This window comes from Sitophilus oryzae, unplaced genomic scaffold (assembly GCF_002938485.1).
Source record: "Sitophilus oryzae breed Bouriz unplaced genomic scaffold, Soryzae_2.0 scaffold_297_pilon_pilon, whole genome shotgun sequence".
NCBI classification, from domain to species: Eukaryota; Metazoa; Arthropoda; class Insecta; order Coleoptera; family Curculionidae; genus Sitophilus; species Sitophilus oryzae.
This window is the reverse complement of record NW_022146859.1, coordinates 37,267-51,320: the sequence shown is the minus strand read 5'-3', so window position 1 is coordinate 51,320 and position 14,054 is coordinate 37,267. Positions and strand designations below refer to the sequence as shown.

General features: G+C 32.1%; 1 protein-coding gene across 2 annotated transcripts in view; it reads left to right on the top strand.

Annotated features, from left to right (window-relative positions):
• LOC115884530 (cGMP-dependent 3',5'-cyclic phosphodiesterase-like) overlaps positions 1-14,054 on the top strand; it is a 54,795-nt gene that overhangs the window by 30,541 nt on the left and 10,200 nt on the right. For both annotated transcript variants that reach the window (XM_030903136.1, XM_030903135.1), the window contains exons 6-8: positions 4,555-4,868; positions 5,012-5,189; positions 13,819-13,950. In XM_030903136.1, coding sequence (XP_030758996.1) covers positions 4,555-4,868; positions 5,012-5,189; positions 13,819-13,950 — 624 coding nt within the window. The remainder of the gene's footprint in view (positions 1-4,554; positions 4,869-5,011; positions 5,190-13,818; positions 13,951-14,054) is intronic.

Genomic DNA, 14,054 nt, shown 5'->3' with positions numbered 1-14,054 from the left:
ACATAAATTAGTTGTAAGAATAGAAAAATCTTAAGGTAGCAGAAAAATTAATGCAATATATGTATAAGCAGAATTAAACAAGGTAAAACTGTTAATGTTGCTGAAGCTGATTCTACAATTTTAATTACGGAGGCTAAAAGGCCTTTTAAGGCCTCCGTAGTTTTGATGGAGTGTTAAAAAAAATCTATTATGAACATGAAATGGAGCTACAGCATTTAAAAATTTTAAAAAAAGAAAAAACTTGGACATATCCCTTTTAATTTCCTGAATTTCTAATAAAGCACTTTTTAAACGTAGCATAATAATCTAGACAATGAAAATACATAATAAGCGTTCACGTGTTGTGCGAAATATTAAAATAATAATATAAATACTATACCGCGTACTATGATTGAAAAAAAATAGCGTCAGCGATGACTATGAAATGAAGATAGCTGTCATTTTATATGGGAAATGTCCTCAATCATCATTTCCCAGCCAACTGGACGCCGTTATTTCGATCATACGGTATATATTGACAAAAAAAACACTGAAAAGCACATATTTGTTTTCTACTGAAAATAATGCCAAAATAACTTGCAATCTGGCAACATCGAAGATGTGCGCATGCGTAGTGTCTGTGACTATATGCAGCAAAAACTCGTTTCAAGGTCAGCCACCGGATCCACACCATTATTAGACTTGGATTACGGCAAATTAATAAAATAACATTTATCTCATCAAGGAGACAACTTTTAATCGACATTAAACGTTTTATACAATTTTGCTAAGAAGAGAAGAAAGACTCAGTGGCGCCACATGCTATTTTTGGAAAAATATTCCACTGATAATGCACATGCACGTCCTTGGTGAATATAGCAACTTTTACCCAATGACTGGTAAGGACTGTATATATTCTAAAGGACTGTTCGATCGCGTCAAATCGCCGCTGTCGTAGTGGCCGTGGATGCTTACGTCACGCAGGGACCAGCGCTCCACAGTGCGGCGGATAGATATTTTAGCGGGACAAAATCTTTTTGCGATGTTTGGAACTTAAAATCTAAGAACGTAGCAAATGGTCTAATATATAGCAACCATATGGTTAAATTTATTTTTTTATTAATGAATAGATAATAAAACTATGATATTATTCGTACATGACACACAAAACCGTACTGTAAACTATTGCCAAATACATAAAATTATGATATTAGGTGAAATACTTACAAACAACTCTTTAACAGTTATTTTTTAATTACTTTGTAATCTTGTGACACCCTGTATATTTTATTTTAAAAAATTCTATTTTTATTTTGAAAATAATAAATAAGATATTTTAATTTTAACACTCGGTAATTGTAAATTCATATATAGTAGTATCTAAGACAATTTTTTAAACTTTTATTAAAACTAGTAAGAATCATTTAGTTTTATTATAAATTATGAAAAAGTAAAAAAAGACTTTAGCATATCGTCATGCTTTATTTAACTAGAATATCATTTGGATGTTTTTGTCTTGAGGAAAATTGCCGAACTGAGTATTGATGTCATTCATTAGCTGCCCATACACGGAAAGGCCCTGCTTTCGGCCTTGGCCTTGGGTCCGGGCCTTTAACCCAAAATACCATAGGTTTGCGTGAAAGGCAAAGTCCGCGGATATATTTCCGCTATGGTAATTTGGGTGAAAGCCCCGGCCTCAAAGCCAAGTCCAAAAGCCGGGCCTTTCTGTGTATGGGCAGCAATTAATTTTTTAAACTCAGTGCCTTTCGATGGAGTTAAGGTTTCAACAATTACAGCAGCATCCTTACTCCCACTAGCCCTAAAGCTCATAGTACTCGCAAAACCCAATTTTTCTTTTGAATGCTCTTCAATTATCCGATTGAAATGAAACTTTTGGGCATTCACCTGGTAAGCTTGAACTTCCTGTGACTGTGACTACCTGTGTTGGTAAAAGATCTACATCATTCAATATATCGATATTTGAAAAAAAAGTGAAAGTTTGATATCTGCAGATCAAAGGCACGAAGAATTTTGACAAATAATATACGTACAGTAGAAAAGTACATATCTTTGGCAATCTTCGACATAAATTGGCTTTGGGATAAAATGTATAAGTACTTGTAAATATTTTGTTTTCGTATGATCTCTGCCTTGCTGAGCAGAAAACGATTAAATTTAGTTGATAAAAATGTCGAATTACAAAGAATATTCATGCATTTTTATATCAATTGGAATGTCTACTATTTATTCTTATCAGTACACATTTTTTGGCTTATTTCTAACCAAACGGTTTTGTCCCGCTAAATTTATCTTCCACCGCACTGTGCGCTCGCCCGTCAAATGCAAAAATAAGCCACTGTCTAAAATCTTTAGCGCCAACTTCAACTCGGTCCCTAGATGATGTAAAAAAACTGACAGTGCAGGAAGATAGGAATCGAACTATCCTTATCTCTATAGTATCCTTGACTTTTACCTTCAATATTTTCGTTGGATTCGCTAAAAGTACTTCGATAAAAATCGTAAATGAATGAAGACTTGTAACAGCCTTTTTTCCTAGAGAGCTATTACTAACGCCTAACAGTCGGTCTTTTTGTTCTCGGGCGCCACCCCCAAAGTTTAAAGTGTTTGAGAGACTACCTCGGCCAATACGGGTAGCTTTTCTACAGTGGAGAATCCAGGGAAATGGGGTAAAAGCCAGTTAAAGTCGAATATATTCCATAACAAGGTTTATTTAAATAAATTAATTATGAATCCAATATCTTCAAATAAATAAAATATGAAGAAAATACTAAAACATGAAATATCGCGAAATCTAACACAGAGAAATTAAATCAGTTAATTACAATAGCAAATAATTAAGTAATTAATTAATAAATTAAATTAATTATGAATCCAATATCTTTAAATAAACAACATATGAAGAAAATACTAAAACATGAAATATCGCAAAATCTAACACAGAGAAATTAAATCAGTTAATTACAACAGCACATAATTAAATTCATATTATTTAAATTCAATATCTTCAAATAAATAAAATAGAAAAATACTAGCAATACATATTCACATGCATCTTTAAATAAATCAGATATATAAGAAATATTATTATTATGGTAAAATAAAAGAGGAACCTTAATTAACTCCTCCTCCGTAAAGGGATTTTATACCATAAAAATCAAATAAAAAAAACTCTACTGTGCTGAAACTAAAATTTGTGATTACTAGAACTCTGATGGGGTATCTGGCGGTTACAAAAAAAAGAAAGAATGTGATTACCTCTTTTTTTTTTGAAGTAAATCGGCGTCGGATCAAACGAAACGGTCTGGTTTTCTGAATCGCCTACAGCAGCCCGGAATCCAGGCACACTAATTATTCACGGTCAGGTATAAAGAAAACTTAAATGCTCGGTTTTTAACTATCTATACTCATAAATCAGAAATACGGTTTAGACTTATTTTAAATCAAATCTCTGCGACCACGATTTATACTTATTTAAAATCAAAAACGTAGATACGGTACTTTTACTTTAAAACTCAAGAATTCGGTTTTTACAGCAGCGCTGATAAAAAAAACGGATCAGACTCGCGAGGTTTACTTAGAAAAGTTCACCGGTACTTAGTCTCAACAGGAAGAACCCCGTTTTCGCGCTCCCGTCGCTTAAATAATCTTTCCCGTCGGGAACCACGAACCACGTTCGGTTACCATCGTCCTACCTCCCATCAAGATTCCTTACAGTAAAAAAAACGGTTTTTACCCGTCGATCCTACAAAAAACCATTTGCTGTTTGTACCAAAAAAAAACTTCAACGTCTCCATGCAAATCGACGAAATATTTAACACAATTTTATCAGCAAATAATTTTTAATATTAAAAGTATTTTTCAGTTTTAGACTATCATAACAGTTCTAAAAATAAAAATAAACCATACTAAGCTTGTCTAAGAATTATTTGTTACCATAATCCTTCAAAACAAATGAACATATCAAATTCTACTTATATACAGTATGGTTCATAAATCCACAAACGCTATCCGTCCTGGTGATCAAAAAAACAAATATTTAGACATTTACCATGAGAATATTAACGATAAAAAAAAAATAAAAAAAAGTTAGGTCCCAAGGCAGGAACGAACCCGGGCCCTTCGGTGTACCAGCGAAGTACTTACACGCCGCGCTATCGTGCCGGGTTTGATTTATGTTCACGCCTAGCATTTAACAGGTTAAATAAAAAAAAATAAACGGACTTCATTACAGACTTTAACCTCCTGTAGCTACAAAACAAAGCAGAATCGGACCTATGTTGATATGAAAAATAAATCTTATATTTTTACGTGAGAAATCTCTCCAAAAGATATTCCTCACATTTTTAAGTGAGGAATTTCCCCACGAGAGATGACACATGGGATTTAGATTGTGAAACTTGTTTTAAGAGATCCAAAAAAAAATCATTTGCATTTCTTTGTGTCTGTCTATCAACAGGTCATAACGTAAATTAGCTATCTTTATCTTTTTCTTAATCATTAAAATATAGACCGTCTATTTAGAACGACGTATATTTCAAATTGTTGAATTTATAGGTTAGCCAACAGGATGTCTTAGATGTTACCATGTGTCCTAGTGAGCATGATGTACCAGAGTATTCACTCTTCAGCTTCACTCCTAGGAAAATATTATCTAAAGAGACTCCATGTTATGTATTGAAGATGATGAAAGATTTGGGTTTTATTGACACATTTCGTATTAAAATAGACACTTTATCGAGATTTATATTATATGTTAGAAAAGGATATCGTGAAGTGCCGTATCATAACTGGCAACATGCTTTCTCTGTAGCCCATTTCGCTTACTTAGCTTTAAAAAACTTCCAGCTTATAGAAAAAGGATATCTAAGGTATATCTCTATAAATATAGTGTAGATACTAAATCATGTCAGTAAATCTGATTATCTTCACGAAAAATATTAACTCTTATTAGTAGTTATTACATTTTATGGCAAATAACATAACTAATAAAATAGTATTTAATTATTTTTAGCCAACTAGAAGCTTTAGCTTATTTTGTATCATGCTTGTGCCATGATATTGATCACAGGGGAACTACTAACTCATTTCAGCAGCAATCCAATAGTGTGTTAGCAAGTCTATATTCCAGTGAGGGTTCAGTTATGGAGAGGCATCATTTATCTCAAACAATTTGCACTCTAAACACTGAGGTATATTCTGTCACGAAAAAATGATTAGTTTTATGTGTAATTAAGTTATTAAATTTGTTGTTTTAACACAATTCAGTCATTTATGCATGTAAAGATTGTTCCATTTTCGTGTGTTTACAGTGTTTATGAGTAGAGGTATAATTAGGTAATCAAAATCGAATAATTTATTCGACGTCAAATTGTAGTAATTGGCTATTCTATGCTAGTTTCTGTGTGTAGAATTATTGCACAGGCGCATTAAAAATATCACTGTGACACAAACTTTCCTTTTATTGAAAATTTAAGTCAAAATATTGCGAACGGCTACTCTTATATCGGAGGCGGTGGGAACAAGCTTTTGCTTCTGCACTTGACTAAAAAATATGATACCCACCTATACCTTACACTGCATACCAAAGGGCGCCACTTATTTCAAAAAGATTCTAATACTTACAAAGGATAGTACAAACTGAAATAAGAAAATTTGTACAAGTGTATTATAGGGTTCCCAACTTGAGCATCGGCGATTCCGGGACAATTATTTTTAAGCTTTTAAATAATTGAAGCAAGACATTAAATATTAGAAAATAAAATATATTATGTGTGTAGTACATACATTTTTTTAGTTTCCAGGTCCCGGCCAAGGCAAAACTTTTGCCGGGACAAACTTTCTGATTCCTGGTTAATCCCGGCCAAACCGGGACGGTTGGGAACCCTAGTGTATTAATTGAATAGAAACTAACATTAGTATAGCTATTAAATATTTTGAGAAACTGGATCAACCAATGAAACAATTCGAATACCCAAAAAAATAAGATTTATTACTTGTTAGAAATATTCGGTACCTATTCGGCACAGCAGTTATGTACATTAGTATACAGGAATTATATTTAAGAAACTCTATCTTAAAACTTGTTTAAAATCAAATTATGTCTTTTCAGATATTATTCAAACAATTATAATATAAAAAGAATACTTTTAGAGACGGTCTTGGTTTTATTTGAATATTAAATATCTAAATTTTAATTGACTTATTACGAAGATTCATGAACCTTTTTGTTTATATATAGTTAAGGGAAAAAGTTTAAAAGCTGTATCCAAGATTGCCCTTACAGGTCAAAGATTATAATGATACAAAAGGTTATAAATAGATGTTAAATCCGAATGATCAATTCATACAACATGATTATTTTAATAATCAAATACAGGTAAAATTTAAGCAATGCTGAAGGCAAATACTTAAAGCGTTAAAAAAAATATAAAATATAACAGAACGTTAAATTTTATAAATTAAAGGTTAAAGTAATGCTGAAGGCAAGTACTTAACCGGTTAAATGTAAAATGTTAAGAATAGTTAATTTCTTAACACACTAATGATTATGTAAAATCAAATTAATAAAATTATAAAAAATATACTGGCCTTGTATACCAAATTATACTAAAAAAAGGATCTTCTTAATAATACAAAAACATCACAGCATCCAACTTCTTCTCAGAGGGGTGCAGGGATGAAATTAGAGATGGGCGGTTATTGGTAAAAAACCGGTTATAGGTTAACCGGAATTATCTTTAAAAAATAATAACTTGACAAAATTAACCGACACAAAATAACCGGTTATTCAAATAACCTAACCTAGCAAAACTAAATATTTAGTTTTCCTATAGGTTTACTTACCTCTACACTCCATAGGTCTACTTCAAATTTAGATAATAAACTTAGTTAAATCGCATGATTAAATAGAGATTGTAGCAATGTAAGTATGTATATGTACAAAATGAATTTAAATAAAAATGCTAACCTCACTTTTTTGAGTAGACATGGATATAATATTAAAACTAGTAATTACTTAACGTTCAAATAAACCACACAACTCATAAGTTCTACAATCTACAACCAAGTTATTTTAATCAAATACGGAGAAAAATAGACCACAAGAAAAATAGACCAAAAGAAAAATAAGGAGACTGAATGAATAAATAATGAAAGATTATCTTCATTCATTACTTGAACTTCTATGTTGAACTTCAATTTTGTATTCTTAATCTAAGCTTCAAGAGAGACTTCAAACTACAAATAAAATATATTTACGGTGAAACGTGGGTGCAACTGAGCGAAACCATGGAAAACTTTTGAAGAACTGTTGAAAATCCATTAAAGTCGGTTAAAATTTAAATACAGAATTTAGAGAATCTATTTGAAGTTAGGTTTGTATCACTTGGCTAGCTGGTGGCTAGTAGTAGTCTATGGCATTAGTACTTTGCTTTATGGCCCTGACCTGTCAGGGCCATTCGGCCGTTGTTTTGATTATTATCATCAGGGTTCGCCTGATGCCTGATTTAATTTTGACATTTGATGACATATATTTTCGTTTTGGGAGCGGGAGCGGGATCTCCCGTTATCGTCGTAATATCGGGAAGATCCGTGCAGTTCGCTTCTTCGAAATTTACGATTCAAACAGCTAATATTTAATTGTTAGTTGTTATAAACAAGTACGATTTTTTAAAAAATAACCTATAGGTTATTGAACGTAATGCAAGGTTATTAGGTTAATTGGTGAAAAAAAAACTACCTTTAAATAACCGGTTATTTTAGAGGAAAATACCGGTTATTCAAAAAACCGGTTACTTTTGCCCATCTCTAGATGAAATCTAACCGAACAGGCTGCTACTGATTACTTCGGTGACTGAACACATAAGAAAAACTTGTGGAAAAACTTGGCGAAAAACTTCTAGACACAAGTGTAGAAAAACGTCTAGAAAAATGTCTAGAAATACTTGCTGAAAAATCCAAAGGAAAACGTTGAGAAAAATACGTAGAAAAATCTGTAGAAAACCCTAAAAAGAAATGCACGGTATTAGTTAACCTTACATTTTAAAAAACTCGAAAAATTTACGAAGGTATTAATTTACCTCATTGTAATAATTATTTAACATTTCTTCTCAAATAAGAGCTGGACACTTCTCATCAAAAAAACTGGAATCTAAAAGAAACGCATGTGAAGGTTTTTTCTAACGAATGGAATGTCAAAGAAAATCTTACCGAAACTATAGATCCACTAAAATCTCAACAATCAAAATCTATATGGGACCTTCAACCATCTATAGGATAACAAAATCACAATATTTTTCCCATATTGTGAAAAATACCAGCCAAATAAATTTTATTGAAAAATGGCACAGTGACCTCGGTAACGGCCAAATCCGAGGTGACGATTTTGACGTTTCCCGTCTTGTCAATACACCAGGGTACGATCCATGGTATAAAGAAAACAAGGTATGATCGATAGCGGCTCAAATTTCGTTCAGTTTGCGCATACCACCTGTGACGTCATACGCCATACAAAAAAAATATCCATATTGTTCAATTGCCACTAATAAAAAAGGACCTAAAATAGGGAAGAATTAGGACATAACCCCAAAATTTATGTCAAATCATCGAGCTTGACATTTGAAAAATTATTTTTACATTTTGACACAAATAAATTTCACGGATGACACAATCTGTTTGACAATTTGAAATTGGCGCGCAGAGCTTGCCGACCAATGGTGCCGTTTATCACCTGTGACGTAGTGACCAACCTGCGCAATATCATACCTTGTATTCTTTGTATCATGGGTACGATCCAATATTTTCGATAGAGAGTGTTCCGAAATTTATGTGTTGTAGACATAGATAAATGAAACAAGTTTAGATTGGAAAGTGACCATAAGGACAATGTAAACACTATTTGGCGCTGTTCTTGCAACGGTCGCGACCCAAAACTTTTGAAAATTTCGGAGCGGTTCGGCTTTTTCCGGAATTATATCGCCAAATATTGTTTATTCAAATTTATTATTATTTTCGTTTAATTTTATAAATAAACTACAGTGTGTTGCATACAAAAAACTTTATTTTATATAAGGACGCATGTATGAAATACCTATGAAACATTGGAAACCGACGTTATGCCACGATCCACGATGGTTTTTGCTGTTCACAGTTCACAGCACAGCTTTTTAAATTTTTAATGCCACTTTTTCACAATTATCACCGGTTGGAGTAAATAAAACTTGAATTAAACTCACAAGATAGCAATAATTACTTTGAAAATGAACGCTATAAACACTTTTCGGAATTTCTTTAATGATAGCGGTTTAGATTTTGAAAGATTATTATGATTTTTGAAGATTCTGACTTTGACAAGAGAAAATTATTTCTGTTTTTGTTTGCCGTTGTTCTTAGCGACCGCTATAGCAGCGCCAGATCGCGTATAACGGTCGCGACCCAAAATAATTTCGCGACCCAAAATTTTTACGGGCTTTCCAATCTAAACTTGTTGCATTTATCTATGGTTGTAGAAATGTAAAAAGAATATTGATACAATAATAAAATACCGTCTATAATAAAACAAAGTAGCATTTGGAAAATGAAAATGCTGCATCACTAACAATGGTTTTTTATTTTATTTGTTTTCAGTAATCAGTAACACAGTTTGTTAGGATAAAACGATGGAAAGGAAAATTATCTGTTTAAATTAAATTAAATAAAATGATAATACCAATTTCAAATAAGTATAGAATATATTATATTTTCAGAAAGCTCATAATAAGACAAATAAAAAAATATACTGGGTGTCCCATAAAAAAACATAATTTTGAGTTATATTTCGGAAATGGCCGCTTTCAACGAAAATCTAATAACGCCACTAGTTTCTACGTAAAATACTCTACCAGACTCAGTTTTCTTCTTTTCCATAATTTATAAGACAACCAAGATACAAAGGGGATTGAAAATGCAACATTTTCAAATTCCTGTATTTTTGAAAAAAAGGAGACTAAGAAAACTCTGTGTATAGCATCTTTAGTTTCACAAAAAAGTAGCATAGTAGTAGAAAACGGCATATTTGTATCTCTACTCATGAACGAAAACCCCATAAAACGCACACCCTAAAATGGGACACCCTACAACCTGATTCCGGATCGGTAATGATAAAAACCTGAAGTAGGTTTTTGTCATGATTTGTGTACTATTTATTTTTTATGCCACAGTTTACCGAATTATCTGGACCGAGCTGTTGCCAGCATTAGTGCATTTTTGCAACAAACTCACAAATATTTCTATATATTTGATTATTTTTTTAATCATACAGGGTGTCCCAGGCTGAGCGTGCATTAGAAGTTTCTAGAGAACTACAATATCTAGATCGAACACTTTTTGCACATCATTGTTCCACAACGAGATCTATCGATTAAAAATATTTTCTATATGGCGGCACTTCCGGAAATACCGGAAGTTGACAGCAACTTTCTTATTTTAAATGGGCGACCCCATTTTTTATTACATAGTTAAATTCTCTGTAAAATTTTATGAATTTTGATATTAAACACTCTATACCTAACATTAACCGTTTTTGAGAAAAAAAAACATTTAAAATTTTTAGAGGAAAAAACTGCCTCTCAAAAAAATCATTTTACCACAGCCACTGTGCCATAAAGAGAAGTCATGTGGTTATCTACTTCAAAAATTAAATTGTTCGAATGTCAACATTGGCCGTAGCTGTCATGGAATTGAGCGATTTAGAAAATTGTCATAAATCATTTTTTTCAAATGGTAACCCACTTTTTTATTTCATTAGTGAAAAGGTCTTTTAATTCATTACTTTTTGATTATACACGTTCCTATACCTAAAATAAATATTTTTTAAGTTATTTAAGATAGCTACATATCTTCTCTTTATAACCAAAGACATTATAAAGATAGACCGAACATCTCATTCATAAATACTCGTTGGTAGTGTATCAAACATTCCAATGTGTCAAACAAAGACAGAAGAGACAGAGAAGTCTAAAATTTCCGACCCCGGCAACTAGGCGCATTTGGATTGTTCTAATGGCCAGTGGCGTATCGCTTTTTGGAACGAATTTAATTAGTAAAGTAAAAGTAAAGTAATTAGTAAATTTTTTACTCCATATTAATATACTACATTAACACTTTTTCGTCAGATGAGTTTTGTTATAAGGTCTAATATAATAATATAATTAATATCCCACATATACTTATGTTGAAACGTTAGTAGGTAGTTTTCGAAAATCGCTCCAACGTCGATATTCAAATTAAACTTTCAGTTACTTCTATATAAACTTTCAGTTACTTTTGAATATATTTTGAATATTAATTTTTTGAATATTTACAGGGTGACTCAGGCTTCCGAAACAGTTCTATATTAGGTTTGTGGTTGGTGACTTTTCTTTCAATTTTTTTTAGAATATGGAGGCAATGGTAAAGCACATTTTAGATATTTTTGTAATCATAGGTGGCTGGAACATATTTTCAAACTAAAGTGGTAGATTTGCCATTAAATTTCCATTCCAGAAATACCTAGGGTTGCCACCTGTTCTTTTTTGAAAAGGACAGTCCTTTTTTGGAATAACTTGTCCATTTGACTTTTTTTGACTTAAAAAGTCATCTTTATTTACGTCTTTTCCCTGAGAGAAGAAGAGAACTTAGAACTTCCCGTTTAATCTCTGAGAAAATTACCTACAGCAAACAGAAATATTCTTTTCGTCCAAATTTAATTAGAGGTGTTATAAAACTTATAAATAAATTTTTCTTGTTTAGAATAGGCAGAACTTCCCGTTTAATCTCAAATGATAGTTTAGGTTTTAGTTTTACCTTTTTTGATCGTAAAAAGAACTTTCCAAAATTAGTAATTAGTAACGATTTAGTTAGTTCGCAATCGATAGCTTGCTGTGAAGTACTGTGTAATAGTTGTTTAATCTTGTATTATTAATAACTCCCTATACCTAAAATCAATATTTATTTTAATGAGAAAATTGTGTTTTTTGAAAATATAAGACAAGATTTGACTTTCGGTCTTCTTCTCGTATTATGATGGCTCTGATACAAGGCAATTACCTTTTAGTCTCTCAATAGAGGGCATTTATCATTAAAAGTATCAAATCTGTGTGCTATGGGATTTCTGTCGCATAATAATGAATATTACGTTTATTTACAAATCCATTACTTAGGTAGCTTAATCAGACAATCAAATTTTAGTTAAACCCCAATCTTCATGAACTGTATTAAGCATATGTATTGCGGTTTGAATCACCCTGTATGTTGACAAAAATATTTTGAAAATGTGCGTTACAATCTTATGTAAAGATTGAAATAAAAATCACAAACCAAAAACGTAATAGGTAAAAAGCTTTTTTGGAGGCCTGGGTCACTCTGTATATAGGTATGTATAAAACTAGTAGCCTAAGAATTATTTACAGTTCGTCCCATTCTAAAAAAAGGTAAACACACCGTACAAATAACTCTAGGAAGAGGTATTTGTATTGTACGGTGGTAAAAACTTGTCTAAACAAGACCGAAGGGGCAGATATAAGATATAATAAAGCAATAAAATGTTAAAAAGGACGGGTAAACGCCTTTGTTTATTTGTTAAGCAAAATTCCTTTAGAATATCGTATATAATGACCAAAATATGACGCAATTTAAAAAAATGTCACTTTCTGGCATATAATAAAGTTTCAAATGCAACGTTTATATTCAAATTTGTTATGATCTACAACAGTTAGGTAGTAATTGAGACGAATTATAATTCAATTACCGGCTACTACGTTCTTGTTTATGTTAATTGTGAGAGGCTCCCTTGTGGGACGCCTATGTACGATTACGGCGGAAACAATAACCTACCTGTGAAAAGACAAATTCGGGTAATTTGAGCTTATTTTTCCACACATTTGACACTGTCTTACCATATTGAAAATTCGCAGATTCAAACGTATGTTAAACAAAAACTACTGAAAACCACTGAAAAGTTCACTTCGGACTTGATTCCGACTTCAAACACACCGTAAGCTAAACGTAGTACGCTATAACGGACCAATGGCCGTCGCGAGGGGTGGTGGGACGGACGGCTCATTTCATTCTGGAAGACTAGCAGCGACGTTGCCAATAGTTCTAGACGTTTCAGCATATTAAACAGTAAACACGTCCTTTAATAGTAACGCATATATCCTCTGGTTAATAACATATTATTACGCATGCTTAAAAATAAACTATTAATTTAATTAAGAAATTGAGATTTATTGATATCCGGTGAAGGTTTTAAAGTAACCTTTTCTGCAAATCAAACTAAGTAGATAGGCGCAAATTTGAGATGTGGCAATGTCGCCTTCTCTATCTCAGTTGGTTTTTACAGTACGTAGTCAACCTCCGATTGTTTGATCGGGTTAAAATGCACAATGTGATATCTGTTCTTACTAAATCTATGTTTATAACACACTAAATTTGTCGTTTAGGCTATACAGATTTTTTTGCCAGGTAGTTTTTTTCCTCCAAAAAAATTAAATATTTTTTTCTCAAAAACGGGTAATGTTAGTGTAATAATACTATGAGTGTTTGATAGCAAAATTCATAAAATTTTACAGAGAATTTAAGTATCTAATAAAAAATGGGGGTACCAATTTAAAATAAGCTATTTGCTGTCAACTTCCGGTATTTCCGGAAGTGCTGCCATATTGAAAATATTTTCAATCGATAGTCCTCGTTGTGAAATAGTAATGTGCAAAAATCTCCGATCTAGATATTATAGTTCTCTAGAAACTTCTAATGCACGCTCAGCCTGGGACACCCTATATATTTTTATTTTTCTTGTCTCAGGGTTGTAATTTTTTGGATTCGTTATCTAGTCAGGACTACCGAAAATGTTTGGATTTGATTAAGGATATGATATTGGCAACTGATTTGGCATCACATTATAAAATACATGCTAAACAGTTGAATATGGCGCAGGTATGGTAAATGTTTCTTTTTGTATAGTGTGGCTGATTTTGGATGTTTTAATGAAACTAAAAGACCGGAAATTACTACAACTTTTGATTTTTAAACGGTATATT